Source organism: Melozone crissalis, unplaced genomic scaffold (assembly GCF_028551555.1).
Source record: "Melozone crissalis strain CALT ecotype California unplaced genomic scaffold, PUWL_Pcris_2 ptg000027l_1, whole genome shotgun sequence".
Taxonomy (NCBI): Eukaryota; Metazoa; Chordata; class Aves; order Passeriformes; family Passerellidae; genus Melozone; species Melozone crissalis.
In genome coordinates this window covers 51,791,780-51,810,872 of record NW_026535805.1, presented here as the reverse complement: position 1 = coordinate 51,810,872, position 19,093 = coordinate 51,791,780, and the positions used below count along the sequence as shown (strand labels likewise).

At 38.6% G+C, this 19,093-nt stretch overlaps 1 protein-coding gene across 2 annotated transcripts in view; it reads left to right on the top strand.

Moving 5' to 3' along the window:
• The first annotated feature begins 1,462 nt into the window (after nt 1–1,462).
• Nucleotides 1,463–19,093, top strand: part of AFG1L (AFG1 like ATPase) — a 64,318-nt gene continuing 46,687 nt past the window's right edge. For both annotated transcript variants that reach the window (XM_054280171.1, XM_054280170.1), the window contains exons 1-5: nt 1,463–1,550; nt 7,977–8,200; nt 15,205–15,256; nt 15,852–15,953; nt 17,225–17,355. In XM_054280171.1, coding sequence (XP_054136146.1) covers nt 1,463–1,550; nt 7,977–8,200; nt 15,205–15,256; nt 15,852–15,953; nt 17,225–17,355 — 597 coding nt within the window. The remainder of the gene's footprint in view (nt 1,551–7,976; nt 8,201–15,204; nt 15,257–15,851; nt 15,954–17,224; nt 17,356–19,093) is intronic.

The window sequence follows — 19,093 nt, the reverse complement described above, 5'->3', positions numbered from 1 at the left end:
ACACATTCGTAGGCATAAAAATTACACTGATAGATGTTAAACTGATACTGCTGATGTGCAGATTGGTTGTAACTCTGGCCAAGGATATTTGTCCTTAATATTTTACAAATATCTATCCTTAGTATTTCATGGTCCATGTTTTTAGAGATAAAAGCAAATAGCGCAAGACAGAAATTATCCACAAATGCAAATTCAGTTGCCAAAACTCCCTGATGACAAATGTGGTACCCAATACAGGCATGGTGCAGCATGATACAAAAATTACAGACTCACAGAATAGTTAGGGTTGGAAGGGGCCTCTGGAGATCATCTAGTCCATGGCACCTAGAGCAGGTCACCTAGAGCAGGTGACACAGAGACATGTCCAGGTGGGTTTAAATGTCTGCAGAGAGGGAGAGCCCGTGACCTTGCTGGGGAGCCTGTTCCACTGCTACACCACCCTCAGTGTAAAGATCTTCCTTGTGTTGAGGTGGACAAGGAAGTTCAGTTTGGAAACTGGAGTGCATGGGTAGGGCAGTAGGGTGTTTTGTGGGGCTCCAGGTGGGTTTGGAGAGTGGATTTGTACCAAGTGGCTGTGTAGGGAGTTTGGCCCTGGGGCAACCAGACAGGTGGGCTCCTTGGGGGTTCCCACATTGCCTGCAGCACAGTTTGGGGGAAAAGAGGGGGAAGGAGCCAGGGACCAGCAAAGGACCTGGGGGTGCTGGTTGACAGTGGCTCAACATGAGCCAGTGTGTGCCCAGGTGGCCAAGAAGGACACTGGCATGCTGTGTGTATCTGGCCAGCAGCACCAGAGCAGCAATTGTCTCCCTATACTCAGCACTGGCAATGCTGTGCCTCAGATCCTGTGTTTGGTTCTGTACTTCTCACTACAAGAAGGACATTGAGGGACTGGAGTGAGTCCAGAGAAGGGCAATGAAGCTGCTGAAGGGTCTGGAGCATCAGTCCTGTGAGGAGCAGCTGAGGGAGCTGGGGGTGTTTAGCCTGGAGAAAAGGAGGCTCAGGGCTGACCTTATTGCTCTCTATGACTCCCTGAAAGGAGGTGGTAGCCAGGTGAGGGTTGGCCTCTTCTCACAGGCAACCAGTGTCAGGGTGAGAAGACGCAGCCTCAAGCTGTGCCACGAGAGGTTTAGGTTGGACATGATGAAGAATTTCTCCACAGAAATGGTGATTAGATATTGAAATGTGCTGCCCGGGGAAGTGGTGGAGTCACCGTCCCTGGAGGTTTTTGAGAAAGACTGGACGTGGCACTTAGTGCCATGGTCTAGTCGACATTGTGGTGTTAGGTCATAGGTTCCGACTCAATGATCTCAGAGGGTTTTTCCAATCTAATCGACCCTGTGATTCCGTGACCCAACTGGAGCGGTTCGCCCAGCACCGGCCGCGCACGGGCTCCCCCACAGCCCCGCGGGACTCCATTTCCCAGCGCGCCCCGCGCCCCGGCCGCCGCCGCCGCGCCGGGAAGATGGCGGCCCTTGTGTCGCCCTTGGCTACTGCGCGCTGCCTGCTGCGGGCTCTGGGCTGCCGCGGCCGCCTGCTCCCGCCGCACAGAGGTCAGTGCCGCCGCCGCGGCTCTCCGGGGCTCGCCAGGCCCGGGCGGGCGGCAGGCTGCCGGGGCACCGCGCAGGAAGGGCACCGAGGAGCGGTGGCAGGAGCCGGTGCGTGCCTTCCCTCCCCGTCGTGCCGCGGGTCTGTCCTCGGCGGAGGGAAGGGGGCTGGCGGTGCCGGGCGGGCCACACGGCAACCGCCGGGACACGCACGGGCCTCGCCGCTCTGCCATGACCTGCCGGTGTCTTCGCATTCCCGGCCGGGGCTTGTCCGCCACACCGCCCCGGAGGGGACCTTCCTGCCGGGGTGGCACCGGGAGTCGGCCCCGGTCACCGGGTGACCCGCGAAGGGGGCCCGTGGCTTCCCGAGCTGGTGATGCCGCATTTTCCCTGGGAAACAGGGCCTCGGTGCGCTGCCCGGTGAAAGCCTTGCGGCTGCACCGGGGCTCGGCGAGTGCGCCCTGGCTGCCAGCGCTTCGGCCGGGCCTTGGGAGTCTCGGGGGCTGTTTTCCCTCAAGGTGTAACGAACGACTGATGTGCATTCACAGCCTTGCTCTGAAAGCCTCTTCAGTACAAAACTTTATGGAGTTCTGTTAACTTGAGGCTTAGGTTAGGAGCAGAGATCGTTTTTCCTCAGTGAGAGTTCTTCGTCCTCTGCCAGCCTGGCCAAGATGTGAGAATTCAGCTGGTGACTGGTGGGTCCCAGGATTGATAAATGTCCACATCCACACATTATGTTGTGATTGTAAAATATTTATGCATCCTAAGAAAAATAGACAAGCACTGCAGCTAGTACTGTACTGTAGGTGCGTGTGTTTTATTTTATATTGGTTAGAAGAAGTTACCTGAGCAAATTTAGAGGTTTCAGTCAGCTTCTGTGTCAAAGAAAAGGTAGCCCTTGCATATGTTGTTTGAGGACATCACACTGCAGGGGTGGGCTGCCATCATGGAATTGATTTATAATCTTGGTTTATGATCTGGTTTATAGTCTTTTCTTTGTTTTTGTGATTTGCTTTCCACAGTTGTGTACCTTTTCCTTAATTAAGTAAAGACATGACAAGTGTTATTTGTAAAGTCCCAGTTTCACTGGTATGCTTCTCTTGTCTCTCCCTACTTTCATCTGTAGGTCAGGTTGTGAAATGAGATGTGCATGGAAAAAATACAAGTTATCTAGCAGAATAATGTATCAGGCACGCATGCAAAAACTAGAATTCTAGTTCCAGCTCATGTTTCTCTAGAAGATTAAATACTGTGTCATATGCTGCCTGAATGAATGGCCTTCAGTGATTCATCTGAGGTCATATAATGGGACAAAATGCAAATCCTTGTCCTTGTGTCTTAGTTGCAAGCTGCCTCTTCTGGTTTGAACCACTAATTTCAGCATGTGGGGGGCTTTTATGAATTTTACATGATATTGACCTAACATCTTCAATTCATGCAGATAATTTAGTGTGTATGCCCTGCTCCCCCCCCCAATATGGTTGGTTGGATTTTGATTTTTTAAGCTTTCTGTTAAGCAATGGAAAGTAAATAATTTTTTCAGACCACCTCCTCTTGCATTCTTGTAATTAATCATAGTGCAATATTTTGAAAGGAGCATTTGTGTATTATAGGACTATAAATGTATTTTTAGCTTTATACCTAGCACATGATCTCTTTCCCAAGAAGCTTACTTGACAAGTCTTTGTTCTTCTGCAGGTTTATTCATGGGCTTAACTTTAACACACATTTAATTTATCCAAATCCTTGTACATCATGGGGCAATTTACCTGTTTGAGACTGATTCTGCAAAACTTGCATGTATATTTAATAAAAGATGAGACAAGAGAACATTATTATTGCTTACAGATACTAACATAAAAAAAATTATTTCTGATATTTTGCTACCTTTGCTCCTATTTTCACAGAGGAAAATAACCTTTGGAGCTGCAAGACTACCATTGCCCTTCCTCATCACTGTCATCTAAGAAGGAAACATTTTACAGCACTTCTGTTACTGGCTTAATCTTGAGTTTAGGTCTCTGATACCACCATCTGCCTGTTGATGAAAGTGCCCTCTGACTCCCAAGTCCTCTTTTTCTGTCATGGCAGTTGTGTTTCATAGGCAGTTTTAACAGCTTTACACTAAGAGCTTCAAGGTTTGAAGCAGTTTGGCTTCATTGTGACCCCAACTGATATTCTGAACTTCAGCTTGGATTATTGAATGCATGACAGTTTTGGTTTCTATGACTTTTTTTCCCCTCTCTCCACACAAATTCCGGGGTTTGTGAAAAGCTCTCGAGGCAGATTGTGCTGGCAGAGCAGTAATGAAGCAGATGTGATCCTTGTACCTTGCATTAACACTGATTTAGTAGAAGCTATTCCAGCTTCTGGATCGTGACTGTCAGCAAAGGTGGCGCTTGGGTGATTTTGGGGTACTGAATTTTGGTGCGTTTGTCACCTACATGAGTTTGGTTCTCACATGAGATGCAGTTCTCACAACTCTTCGCAGTTCTGCATTTCTTCACAGTTGGAAATGTTCTCTATTTTTAAGACAAAAAGTAGTTAACAGCAAAGAAGGAAGGAGGAAGTGTTAATTCTCTACCTTGTAGCTTGGTTGCCCTTCTGTGCTCTCAACCTCTTGGCTGCTCTCAGGATCGGTTTTGGTATGCCACAACTCAACTTCCATTTCAGTTTGTCTTCTTGCATAAATAAATAACTCTAGTGCCTGCCTCAGAAGTGACTGCTACTTTCATTAGCTGTGTCATTGAAACTCACATCCCTTTTTCTGTGTCGTCTCAGACATCAGTTCTAAGTAGCAGTGGAAAAAACAACACACTGATCAGTTTTCCAATTTACTGCTTTTTTCCTGGTCAGAAAGTCCCTGGAGTTAAGAACACTTTTTATAATTTCATGTAGGCATTAATTATCTTTGCAGTGGTAAATTAATGTCAGTTTACCAAATATGTCTTAAGTCCCCTACTTGAAAGAAATTTTCTTGTCATTCCAGATTGACATTTTAAAAAATAACCTTGGTGAGATTTCCCCTTCCAATTTCTTTCTTTTTTTGGGTGTGTCATGGTAGGTTTTCACTGCAGCTGTGTCTGTGATCTTTGTATGAGCAAGCAGAAAGGCAGATGCAAAGACCTAATTACATGGTATGAAATCAAGTGAGATTATACTGACATATGTATGTTTTGGGAACAGGAATTTAGGAAAAAAGTTGCAGCTTGGTGTCAAATCTAAAGAAGCAGGGAACATAAGTTTAAATGTGGTAATATCCTACACTGTCCTGCACCCTGAAGGTGGGAAAGGTAGGTTATGGATAACCATGTCTAATGTTACACTGTTCTGTGTAAAACTGTGTGAACAGTGAATTGATGTGCTTTTCTATAGTTGCATCCAGAACACTGCATAGGTGTGGAGGACGCTTTTCCTATGTGACACTTGAAGAAGGGAAAATAATAAATAATTGAGTTGAAGTTTCTGTAATACAAAGATTAGATAATGAAACAGTAAGGAATAAATGCAAATCCCTATTTTGCAGTGTGGAGAAAAGGGCTGTAGGACTGTAGTTAGTACACTGAGTCATAGGTGACTCCTATAATTGAGTGATAGATTTTACAATCTGTTCCACAAAATGCAGGTTAGAATGGAAGGTGCACATTTTTTTCTGTCTCTTAGAATATTGTATCACTTGTACCTTCTGTTGACTTATGTCTAAAACCCCACATGCTCCTCAGTAGCATCGGCCTTTCTTTTTCAGCTACAGGTGTGAGTTTATCACTTAACCAGTTACTGGGTGTCTCCTGATAGTGTACTTAGTGTATTGCCGTGATATTTAAATCCCAGTGTTCAATATTATATTATGAGAACAGTGAGAACAGGCAGGACACCCTCTATGACCATTTGGGCAAAGTCTCCACCTGTCACATGTTAATGACAGAGTACTTTCTCCCACTCCCAGGATGGTTAGCTGTGAGAACATGTAATCTGAGACAAACCCCATGCTTCTGAGCAGTCCTGCTGCTGATGTGCTTTGTCCATGGCCAGGAAGGTCATGAGCCACAAACCCTTTCTTACCCCTAAATCAGCTGATTTTTTATTTTTCTTTGATTCTGTGGTAAGCAGTAAGAACTTCAGAATCTATAGGTATAAGGGGGCACGCTGGAGCTCTTGGGGCCATCAACTTCTGTGTATTGCAAGGGCACAGATCGTTCAGAGGTATGGATCATGGGACTGAGGTGCACTTTTTTTAGGAGTGGAATAGTAGAAAACATGATGAAAAAGTTTTGAGAGATCATCTGAGCAACCTGGTCTGGTGGAAGGTGTCCCTGCCCATGGCAAGGGTATTGGGTCTAGGTGATACTTCAGCTCCCTTCCAACCCAAGCCATTCTAAAATTGTGTGATCTTTCCTTTTCCCCTTCCCTTCAGAGGCAGGTCAGGTTTTGCTGACCTGTTCCTGACAAATTTTCCTCAAACTTATTTTTAAAATTCACCCCAAATCTTTGGAAGTTTTACAGCTTCTAGACTGTTAATCTATGTCACTACCTTAATTACAGTTATTAAGTTATCTGTGTAAATACCATATCCTTCCATTTTCTCAGTACACTGTATGTATTTGGAGACAGCTGTATGTTTTCCTTCTCTACAGGTTTTACTCACACTTTTGCAATAACAAGCTTTGAACTCACCTTTCTTTATATGATCTCTTTGGATAGGGATGAGCTAATTACTCTTAATTCCAAGCAACAACTCAGTTCCTCCAGGAACAAGAGAATTTGGTGCAGTTATTGGCTGCAGATATAAACAGTGGCTTTTTAGGAGAAATTGTTATTTGCAATAAGTAATCATAATTTGATCTACTAGTTCAGTTTTATTGTTTTCTAATTTTCTACCTTTCTTACAGCTGTTTAAAACTCTTTTCGTGCCTTTTATGGCATCTTTGTGAGTTCTGACTCATATTTTAAAAAACAACAACAAAAAAATCTATTTACTCTGTCGTTGGGTTCATACTTCTCATAACGTACTATGTGAAAATTGAAAAGTGTCTTCCATGGTGGACTGTACCAGCATTGAATAGAACTAGGTGTTTTTTTTCTCTGTGTGTATCTATATTGGAGGCCTTGTGTTTATTTTATTTCAGTTTATTTTTTCCTCTAATAGTGTTATGATATTGTCTTACTGGCATTTTGTGATCCAGTGTAGCTGTTGGATCATTTTTTTGCAGGTCTTTGCTCCTTAGCTGGTCATTCCCCATCTCCTGAGTTAGTTATTTCCTCTAAATAACATGCTTTGTCCCTGCTGAATTACACCCTAGTTTATTAGACTATTTGTCCAGTTTGTCAGAATTTACTTGCCTTCCAGAGTGTCTGCACCCCTCTCCTGATTTTCTGTTGTGTTTCCGGTCTGTCTACCTAATTTTTCCATATATGGCATGAATGGGAATCCAGGCTTGCACCAAGATGAAATCCTGAGCCCTCTATAAAACTCTACTGCAGATATACACCTGGTTTAAGTGTAGTAATTATTTATTACATATCCTTTTCCCAGCTGTTTTGTACCTGCTGAAAAGTACTTTCACTTGCAACTTTCTTTGCTGCTTTATGGATGGTAATGCTGTGGGACAAAAGTGTTACTGCAATTAACATGCTATTCCTTTACCCATTAAGAAATAATATTTTTCTTTATTATACTTAACCTGTTAAATGACACTGGAAGCAAAGAAGATATTTAACAACTTTTCAGTGTATGCCATTGTTTCTGATATTAATGACTTGGCAAGCCTTCTTTGTAATCTTGTGCATTGTTTCTTTCCCTAGTTATGTCTTGTTTTATGTCTAGCAATCCTGACTTTTTTTTTTGTCTTGTTTCTTGACAGTATTCCTACCTAGACTTGTCCTTGTCTCTCCTAGACTTGTCCCTTTCTCTTTTAGGCAGAAGATAATGCCAGCAGATCAGGCTGTGGCATTGTAGGGCTTCACAGCTGCTGCCTTGCTTAGTGTGGTGTTTGACAGGTTGTTTCAACATCCTTACACAACTCCTGGTTTGGTCTCTTGTTTGTTGACTTTTAAATATTTTCTGAAGTTTTTCCTGAAAGATTATCTGTTTAGAGAAATGCACTTTGGAAATGTAAATGGTTTTACCCCAATTTGGAAAAAAAAAGGGTCAAAACTTCTCTTGCAACAGCTCAGCCAAATCTTACCAACTCTGTAGCTGGACTTCTTAGAATGTGTGCTTCTTAATGAGATAAAGGAATGTTAAAACATACTGCTAGAGTTAGTAAAAAGTTAGAAATAAAGTTAATGAAAAATGAAGGGGTAACCAGTGGTTATGTAGGTAAATTATTGTCATGTATATATGTCTTTGTGTAAACTGTGAGGAATATGTGTTGTTTATAAGGAGATTCTTTTAAGAACTTCTCTATTAATTGGCTACTTTTACTTTAACAGCCTACACAGCTCAGGCAGATGAGAAGACAGGCCCTGCTACTGCTACAGATGTTCATGCCAGAGCCTTACAGGTTTGCAATGGACCTTTAGAACATTATGACTTTTTGATTAAGCATCAAGAGCTGAAGAATGACGAGCAACAAAGAAGAGTTGTGGAGCGCCTGCAGAAATTGCATGAGAGCCTTAAAGGCTACAGCATTGATTCGAAAAATGTTTTTTCTCAGGTGAGGTTTATAATGATAAAAATATTTTTTGCATTTATATTTCCTCCTAAGAATGTGCTTAAAATGCATAAATTTCTGTCAAGAGCACAAATCTTATTTTTGCAAATACATCTTTCCAGATAGATGATTCTTCATGTTTCAATATGTCTTCTTTCTTTTTTGGTTTGTAAAATCCAGTGGCACTCTAGAAGTAGCCAAATTAGATACTATTGAAATAATTCTGTAAGAAAATCTAATGTAGTTTTAGTTATGTCCACTGCCTACTTTGCCAAAAACATCATTTGGCTCTAGGAGAGAGGAGCCTAAACAAGGTTTTAATTCTCAAGCACTGGTATTATACTTGTGTGTTTGGATTAGATAAACTGAACACTGATGTTTTGTGTTCTAACACATATTCTACAAATAATTCCATATTATAATATGTATCAGACATGACTTTTAAAAACAATTCTTCTCCATGTTGCTAGTTTCCAGGTGAGGTGAGGAAAGAAGGCTTTGGTACAATCTCCACCCTTGTGTTTTTGGGGGCATCACAGTTTCTTTTCAAAGGATTTACAAAAGTTTAAACATATCCCTGTTGCACATTGCCTTAACAATTACAGTGCTGTTAGCCAGCTGTTGCATCTCTGTAACTTTTCCCTGAAGCTCTCGACACAATGTTTTCTAGACTCTCTTTCACAGTATTTTCCGCATCTTTTGTTGTCATTATTCTTAGATTGCTGCTCTGGTGGCCTTGCACCTGCAAGTATTGATAGCACTGGTATGGCAGTTCTCATGGGAAGCAACTAGAACTGATGTGGGAATTCCCTCTTCAGCTTTCCTTGCCTCTTGTTTTGTAGACCTGAGTTTATATCCCAGAAAACTAAATGTAGCACCCAGAAAAGCAGATAAGACATTTAATTCGTTGCTAAATATTGGGCATAGATGTGCACAAAAGTTGAATGCCCAGTGAATGTGCTTCATTTGCACCTGATTAACATATTTCAGTCAGCACAGTTGTAAGCTGTGGTAGGATGAAACAACAAGAGTGGGGTGTTTGACTAGGTCTGATGATAAAAGTGTAGTGCTGGGGGAAAAGCATGGCAAAATATACATTGCTGTCTCACCTGCACTTTCCCAGCCTGGAGAGACCTCCTTGTCCCTGGGAGGAGGGAATCAGCATTTCCCCAGCTAGACTCTGAGTTTTTCTTTTGATTTCACTCTTTTCTTGCATCACTTAAGGCTTTGCTTTTTTTTTCATCAGAAGTGACTTTAACATTTATGGTCAATAAATGTCTTAATAATAAACACTATGGTCAAAAATGTCTTTTGCAGTCCTTGCTAACGAATCTCCATGTCGGCCTTTTTAAGCATTCATTGCACCACACTGCTCATCTCATGAGCATAAATTTAAATATGCTACTCTAAACTTGTTACCTAACCATACCAGATTGTTCTCTTACCTGGCACAAATATTGTCATGTTTGCAGATTGCAGGGCAAGACTAAATGATGTAGCACGAGATAAGGGGAGCCTGAGAAAAAAATGTTATGATGAAGGCATTGCCTTTACTGCCAAACCTGAGGGATCAGTAGGCTAGAATATTTTGATCTTTTCTGGCAAGAAGTTGTGGACATTTGGATATAAAGTTCTAAAAGCACTGCCCTGGAGAATGATTTTGAGAGCTGACTTGTGTTAACTGGAGTGCCCCAAATCACTGTTAGTTGTTAGAGCAGGTGTCGTGGCTTTGTAGATCAGGCATTCTCTGGGTTTGTTATTTACTGATTCTTTGATTGGGAAGTGTGAATAGCGAAGAAAGCCTGTATTGCAGAGAACTAATTATCAGCCTTTCTCTATTTAGGAAATATGATGCTGCTATGTCCCTATGTAACAGAGCTAATTGCAGTAAAGCCAGACCGACACTTTCTTACTTAAATGGCATTTTTTACTTGAGAATATGTTTTTCACCAATTTCTTTAAAGCATTCCACTTCTGCATTTAACATTGCTTTAATTTTAAACCAACTTTTGAAAATTGTTATATGGCTCACTGATGAACTAATGAGTCAGTTAGAAGCAGCTGAAGAACTACTTGCTACAGGGATAAGTATTACTGCAATTTGAGGTTTTTTTTCTGGAGTTTGATATTTCTATAGAAATCTTAAGATTGGTAACAGGTTGAGCACTATAGTGCCATGCCATACGTCAAAACCCCAGAAAAGGAGAGCGGTGACTTCTGCATGAATCTGTCAATGTCTGCTAGCTTGTGTAGTTAAACTGAAATCATGATTCAGAGAGAAGTCATCACAACAGCTTTGTTCTTCTTCTGCTGTATTTGAGAAAGCAATTTGCCAGTTCAACCAGAGCTCCTTATGAGATAAAATGAAGCCAAACAGATGATAGTTTAAATTCTAGTGCAGGCCAGTTTTTGCTTCAGCAAAGTTGTAATCAACATCTTAATGAAGGTTTCCCCAGATAAGTCACAAATGTGACTAGGTAGTTGTAAAATCATATGCTTATCATATGCTTGTATCTGTTGAGGGGTTTCCTAAGTAAGCAATATACTTGGTTTTTTGCTATGGACTTTCTGTGTGGTGTTGGCCTGCTTGAATAGGATTTGTGTGGGTTTGTGGGTGGAATTCATTCTGACCAGTTGAAGGTTTCTCCAGGAAATACTAATGATACAGGTAAATCCTGTATTTGTGATTAACTTGTTGGCGGTCTCCTGTCATGGAGGCCAGGTGCTTTGAAACTTTGAATACTGTCATGTTTGTGCAATAAAACCATTGGTTTTCCTTTCTGTTTTGTACTTGGTGAGTTTTAATAGATGTAAATGAAACAAATGGATGTATTTTAAACTAATTAAGGATATATTTTGAAAAAATGAAATAATTTATCAGTTATACTTAGTATTTTTTAGTTCACTTCTTGCTTTTTCAAGCGGTTTCTAGAAACTTGAGTAGCGCACTGTTAGTATGAAATCTCCTGTTCTGAGAAGAAATTAATCTACTGGCAGCTTTTTTAAAAAAATAGTGGTGCTTGGCATTTCAAGTGTGCTCATTTTTCTGGCTCTGTTATTGAAAGGGGAATGTGGTTGAGAGGTTGTGGTGAAGAAAAAGGGGTGGTGGAAGAGAAATCTCTCTCTACCAGCCTCTTCTATAGTCTGATATTCCTTACTTTATTGCTTGATTTCTTCTGTGATAGGATTGCAGAAGCCTCTTCCAAAACAGCAGAAACTATTCCAGAAATAGAAACTTCTTGCACTTCTGAACTGTTACAAGAGTGGTCTGCTTTGGTTTTAGCTTGGTTCTTCTTTTGTCACTTCTTCTCTAAATAGTTTTATTCACTAAACTGTGGTAAAAGTAGGATTAGGGAGCAAATATTTATATCAGATACAATAGAGGCCTTTCAGGTTTTTTTTTTTACCCAGAACACTTGTGTTACCTCACAGGCCAAACCTTTTTGAAATGAGTAGTCTGGGGCACACAGACACACCAGGCGCCATTTTCTTCATGTTAATAAACTCTATTTTGTTATGATGTAGGTTTTTTGGGACATCAGCTTAGAATGAATCTCTGGGGAAGAAAACAATTAGTCTTGCTGCCAACCAAGTAGGCTTCTGTTTTTTAAAATTACTCCTCAAATTTGAACAAGGACTTTGATCTTCAACTTGGTGAAAGCATGGCCTTGTGTGTGGAGATATTTTGAGATCCTCTGAATTGAAGTTCAAGGCTGTAAGAGTTTGCACAGACATTTCAGATCTCCAGCTTTTCAAAATAACACCAATTGGGACATCTTAAGAGTTGTTGAGTTGCTGTACTAATGACTTGAAATAAGCTCAATTATAAGTGAGGTCATGTTTTGAAAAGAGGAATGAACAATAGTAAACACCATTCAAGACCTTGAAAATGTCTTCAGCTACAGCAACAGCCAAAAAGGAGTTTTGAAAGAGTGGGAGAAAGAGGCAGTTTTGTTAGGATTTAAAAAAAATCTGCTGTTGGGAGACTTGTCTTGAATTTTGCATATTTTAATTAACCATCTTGGTATTGACATGCATTTGCACTTACAAGTTTTTCCAATCAGAGTGTAAATACTGCCAGGAAATGAGGTGCTTTATTCTGGTGTCTGAGCAGGGGAGAATGTGGGAAGACATTGCGTGTTACTAAAGATATTCTTCGCTGCAAACTCAAATTTTGTGCATCACTTAATATCTTTCAAGTATGTATTAACATACTTAAATCTTACCACTGTTGTCAAAGCAAACATATTGTCAACAAATTTAATGTTGTTATGCTGAGACTCTAAATGTACCTCAGGATAATATGGAAATGAGCAAGGAGAAATCATTAATTTAGTTTGTCTTCCTACATTTCCTACTTTGCTCCCTTTCCTGCCTGAAATAAAGTGGAATGTCCTTATTTTAGGGTGACTGGGGGATTTTCTGCCTTAGATCTCCTCCCTCCTTCTTGCTGAATTTATGTTTGCGTAGAACCAAAGTCAGTGTTCTGCTTTCTTTGCCCCCACATACCATTGACTGGCTGCTTGCTGTGATTTAAATTGTATCAAATGTTGATGATTGAACCTCCTAGTGGAGGTTTCCCTTTTTCTTAGACAGCTTCCAGGCTTCAGAAGATGCATTAGAATAACTAAAACAAAAAGAAAAAAAATCCATTTTATGGTCATGCAAAATAGCTTGAGATTGGTAGGGATATCTGAGTTGTCAGTATTAAAAAAAAATCTACTGATAAAGTTTTACTTTTTTGGAATAAAATGTATGTTGAGAAAATAGGACCAACCAGAACAACCAAAGAATATAAAAATAAATTATTAGAGTTATACAATATCTGACCGGAATGAGGAAGTCATTATCCTAAAGCTGTCAATAGTGTGATGGTTAGAATTATACGTAAAATATTTTCTACAAACTTCTTTAATTGCTGAAACAGGAAAAACAGTTTTCTGACATTTGATTTGTTTTTAGAGATGATCAGCAAATATACTTGGCTCTGCCACAGTATCCATGCTTTTTGGCAGATGGCAGATATCGTTAAAATTGCTGCCTTCAAAGGGAAACAATTTTAAATTTTTAAACCAACTTTTATGGAGGCCAAGCCATTATTTTTGTTTCCTTTAGTCAAAACAAAAGTTCCTTTTTCTGTAACATGTTATCTGGAAATAAGTATGCCTAAAAAGACAAATATTTGAGTAGCTAAATTAAATTAATGAAAGCTTCACAATGAAAATACTGGTATAAAAATGTAGGCATTTTTATTTGTTCTGTTTATATAACCTTTGCAAAAACAGGTGAAGCTGTACTCTACACATTGATTTGTTTTTCTGGCTTTATGCTGCTTCTTGTGAAACTGCAAATCACATTAATACAGCCTTTCTGTATAATAATTTGAATATTATAGTCCATTGATTGTTGGTAATCTAAAACTAAATCCAAAGAAATTCTTTTGAAAATGTCTCATTTGGATTTTTGTCTGTTTCTTTTCTCCTGTAACTTTGAGCATCAGTAGTTTTATTGAGCACAAGCTCTTTAAAAAGTACACACTGAAAAATATTCAACAATTAAATTGTCTTACAATGCTTTCAAAGTACTTGCAAATAGCTGCAGCCTTGTCAATTAATGGAATAGTTTCCAAACATCTGAAACCCTTTCCAGCCACAGATTGATGATACAAATTTTTGATTACCCTATTAATAGAGATCCAAATTAAATCTAAAAGGGGCTCTTGTGTAAGAGCCATGCTTGCATATTTTCTGAGTGAGCTGGTACTATAAACCCGAGATATTACCCTTCTACTTTTTGGTCATGCATTTTCTTTTATATTTAATTAGTGTTTTGTACTGACTCCTCTATTTCTTTACCACAGCACTGTATTTTCAAAAAGTGCTTTAGATTCAAGTTGTTTAGCAATTACCCAGCTCCAAATGAGACCACAGGGTTGTAATTTTAATTTTCTTCTGTGTTGGCTCAGTCCATAGAGCTCTGAAAGTGGAGCACTTTAAAATAAGCAAATACTCTTCTGCAGTGTGTTTTGTGGATGTCAATTCAGTTTCATGGATTTGATTGAATTTTGGTAAGATTTCCAGTGTTTTAGAAACTGTTTCTTTTTTGAATTATACTTGGAAGTGGCTGTGCATAGTACTGGGGGAAAGGGAAAGAGGACTATTCCAAATTGAAAGTCTTAGCATTTCTGGAAGTTTTTGCATAAAAATATATACTTGAGTAAAATAGATATCAAGTGTCATAACATATGTCCTGAATAATATTAAGAGATTTAAAATTTTTAAGCAATATTCATTCCAGATGAAAGTAACTCACTTTAAAAAAAGGTTAATAAAAGGCATACTTTGAAAGTATATTTTTATATGTTTATGTATTTATACATATAAGCACACATGCATGTGCATATAGATACATATTTTTTCTGTGACTCTATTGATTTTAATCATGTTTAAACCAGAGATAATTTTGGATTTAATATTCAGAGCTGAGAGAATAGTATGTGCAATGCTCATGGGCTTTGCAGCACTGATTTTCTGAGTCCTAATATTTATCTCTTTAGCAGATCTTCTCTTATAGCTATTTAGTGCATATATCTGTGCATAGTACCATACTACTTAACTTTATATCTTGTTTTTCTAAGACTGTTTGCTCAAATGGCTTAATGAGGCAAAGGATTTGTTTTGATCATGGTGGATTTGGAAACATTGAATCATTTTATGTGTTCTGATAAAAAGGCACATGTGCTAGGGCTGGGAATGGGGATATTTTTGCAGTGATCTAAGAAAACCCCAAATCCCAAGCCCTACATGTATGTTTTGCTTCTTATGTAGAATTTGCACAATGATAACATTACTTATGAATTCTGAGCTAATGATTTAGTCAAGGTTACACTTTGCTGCCTAATGCTACTGTTGTGGTTAAGTGTAGCTTCTTTCTTACTTTATCACAGCCATGTGCTTGCTTTTATTTTAACCTATATCTATATTTACTCTTTTTCTCTTGACTTGCAGCTCTTTGCCAAAACCAGCCCCCCAAAAGGTCTTTATGTCTATGGAGATGTTGGTAAGTATCATTTGCATCCAATAGAATTTTTTCTAAATTCATGTCTATTTGAATTCTGAAGTGTCTGAAAGCTGTATGTTTATGTAGCTTTATTGGTTTAATGGATCTGACTGGATGTAACATTATGATGTTATTTGATATAATTACACTGTGAATGCTGGAAGCTGTTTGATTGGACCACATTACTGTATGTAGTTGTTTTCAGCATTACCCATTCTCTTATATTTAAGATTGCAATTTAAGAATTTGGGAACTAATTGTGGGAGAGAGATCATAAATTCTAATTGTAACAGTGCAGCATGAAAACATACTTGCTTTCTAAATGAAATACTAACATGTTTTATGGGTGTATGGGGAGTAATTTGTGCAACCTTTGGGCCATATCTGTATTTTAAAACAGAAAAAAAAATGTAGTTCTTCCAAGTTTTTGAACAGAAAACATAACTGCTCCTCACAGCAGTCTGGTCTTGTACCTAGCCTGTGGAAAATTAGAATTTCATTAGGGCCAAGCTTTCAAACTGTCATTACTGTAATCAGTACATACTGCTCTTAAATTAACTACCTCTTGAGTGATTTTTATTGTTCTTACTTGAAGGCACAGGAAAGACAATGGTGATGGACATGTTCTATTCTCACTTAGAAGTGGAAAAGAAAAGGAGAGTCCATTTTCATGGCTTCATGTTGGATGTACACCAGAGTAAGTGCAGACAAAGGTATTGACAAGAATTTTATAAAATACAGTATCTATTAAAAAGTCTGTCTCATATTCATATTAATCACTGTAATTTTATTTAAATATTTAAGCATAAAGAAAAGTAAAAAAAAATAGAAGAAAAGTTAATGCATGCTAGCATTGTTTATCATACCAGCATAGATATTAATTGCATATTATTTTTCAAGTATCTTTTCGGAAAGAAAAATATACATACCTGGCTGTATCTATAACTTGAGTATATTGCTTGGAATGAAATACTTCACTAAATGTTTTCCAGGTGCCAATTAGCTTACCTGAAATCTGAAGAAGGCAATTGCTGAAACTGAAAATGGAAAGGTTAAACTCACTCTGTATTTTGAATAAGCAATAACTAAATCAGATATAAATGCCAAGGAGACTGGGATCTATTCTGATTGAGTAACTTAGTAATAACTGTCAGTAATTCAGAGGAAAAAAGCAATAGAAAGAAGCACATCCCAAGTTTCAGAAAATTTTCTGATCAGCTGAATAAGGCGCTTTGTTTTGACAGGGATGCTGTTCTAAAGATTTTAAAACTTGCTTCTGTTTCTAAATTCTGTGACCTGAAAATACTGTCAAATTGTTAACTATTACTTTATTTTACAACTGTTGTGACAACTGCATTTTTCTTGGGAAGCTTTCACTGGTGTAAATAACTCAAGCCACTTTTTAGTGCCCACTTTTCAATCGTTGCTGGGTCACTTGAGATTTTCTGTTTCCATTTCTTGTCATTTGTGCTTAATCTTCCTTCTGCAGGATCCTTTTTTTCCTGAATCTTTGTTTATAGTCAGGTGCAATACAATCCATGAGACAGTAAAGTATGGATTTAATTATCTTACCACACGCCATTTTCATCATCTTCACGTGTTGAAGTATAACTGCATTGCTACATCTGCCTTCTTTTAGCTAAATGCATTCTAAGAATACCTTCAGAGCAAGATAAAACTCCAAATTGTATCAGTTTATAGAAGATAGAGTGCATAGCATTCAAGATGTTTTTGACATTAGTTTTACAGCCTTCTAAACAAAATAAGAATCACAAAATCTGTGAGCTTTTTATCTGTTGTGTGGATGTGGTTGTAAAGTGTTTTAGCCTCTTGAAACTGGATTAGGTTTGAAGCTTTCTTATTTTTACTGGACCAGTTTACTTTTTACTTGTTAGCTAAGTAATTTGTTCTTCCTATCTTAGAAAAAGAAATAAGAAATATTTGTTCTTTTCCCTTTTGTCATTTAAGGAATACATCGCCTTAAGCAGAACTTACCAGAGAGAAAAGCTGGATTTATGGCCAAATCATATGACCCAATTGCACCTGTGGCAGAGGAAATAAGCAGAGAGGCTGCTCTTCTGTGTTTTGATGAGTTTCAGGTAAGTCATAGATTACTCTTTCATTTCAAGCGAAACTTCATAAAATTACTTTTGATCTTAAAATACGATACCTGTTACTGCTAATGCAGTATTTGAATCACTGGCCAGTAGTGACTGGTAGAAGTTAAAGACTAGAAGTCACTTTACAGGTTTGAAGAAGGTAGGGTTTGGGGATTTTTTCCACAGCAGACAAGATGCAAGTTAGCAGTGTAAGTCCCCTTGCAGTGTTTTTGTTTACCAGTCTGGTCATTGATCATACAAGGAGGTGTTAGAGTTTGTCTAGGCTCATGAATTCTTCAGGACAGGGACCATCATCCTGTACTGAGTCTGTACAGTGCCACCTGATGCTTGCTTGCCACTGATCTTTGCTATTGTAGTTCATATAATGCAACAAACACTCACAATGTGATTAAGGATTTTAAGAAACTTCTATTGAATTAAATGTGAAAATTAAAAATAAGTTTATCAAATGATCTTTGCCCAAGCTAACTTAATTATTTCATTTGTTTTATACAGTTTGTGAATGTTAATGTCACAAACTTAAATGTAAAATTCTTTATAAAAATGTTTAATAAAAAATTTAGAGGTATTTGGCAGCTTTAACCAGCTGAGATGTTTTTTTAATTCAGAGAGAAAATGCAGAGCAAGATATGAACAGATCTATCTTAGTTCTCAAATCGCCAATAGTAAAATAATCTATTAAGTGAAATTGTCTGTTATAGTGTTAAATTAATACATTTCTAAAATGGATGGAGCAGTTTATGTCTCCTAGATGTAACTTTGCAAACCTGCACACTTGAGGAAATAACTGTCTATGGTTGGCTCCCATGAAGGGACTTTTGGTCAAGTAACAGTTGTTCTTGTTTTAAATTTCTCTTGCGTTTTTCAAGCAGGGGTGGTTTCGGAATGTGTGGGGTCATTGCAATTGCTGCTGTTCAGTCATTTAATTTGTGCTCTGTCCAGTGAATATGGTTATGCTGAGCTTCCAAAACCTGAGTGTAAAATCTAAATACAGAGACAATTGTACTTACACAATGAAGAAATGAGAAGGTTTGGAAAGGGAATTGTTAATTGTCCCAGCATTAAATGCTCAAATGGTAGAAAATGGCTTTACCATGTATTAGTATAAATACCTGCTTTTCTGTATAAATGCTCACTGCTTTCATGTGGCAGTACTGTGGTGTTTACAGACTGTCTGTCATATTTCCACATTTTAAAGGGAGAGACTGTGGTGTATTTTGTGCCCAAGTTGATTGCCTGCTCCCCCTGCTGACTTGCTTGAGGTACACCAATAATTTCAGTTGTAAAAATCATCTGTTCTGTTGAACTGTTGCAGTTGGGAAATTAATACAAGAACTATACATTTTAAATGTGTTTCCAAGACTTTGGATTGATAAGTGAATTTTTAAAATCTACTTGGTTTGGATATACTAATACTCTACATTCACAGATTTCTGAAAGGCTGGATTTCTTGCCTGATTTTCTGTAATGTGGAACTCTACACAGATTCTGCCTGATAAGAGGAGTTCCAGCTTTCTGAATTTTTTCAGAAGGCAATAAATTTGGGATAAGAAACCCTCTGCTTAAATAGTCATAAAGTAGTGCAGTGACTGGAGAGAAGCTCACATGGTGAGACAGTTAACATTAATAATAAGGATCCATATTTAATTTGAGGTGTTTGCAGCTCATTTCTGCAGTGGAGATCATGGCATTATTTCCCTGCAGTCTGATTTACTAG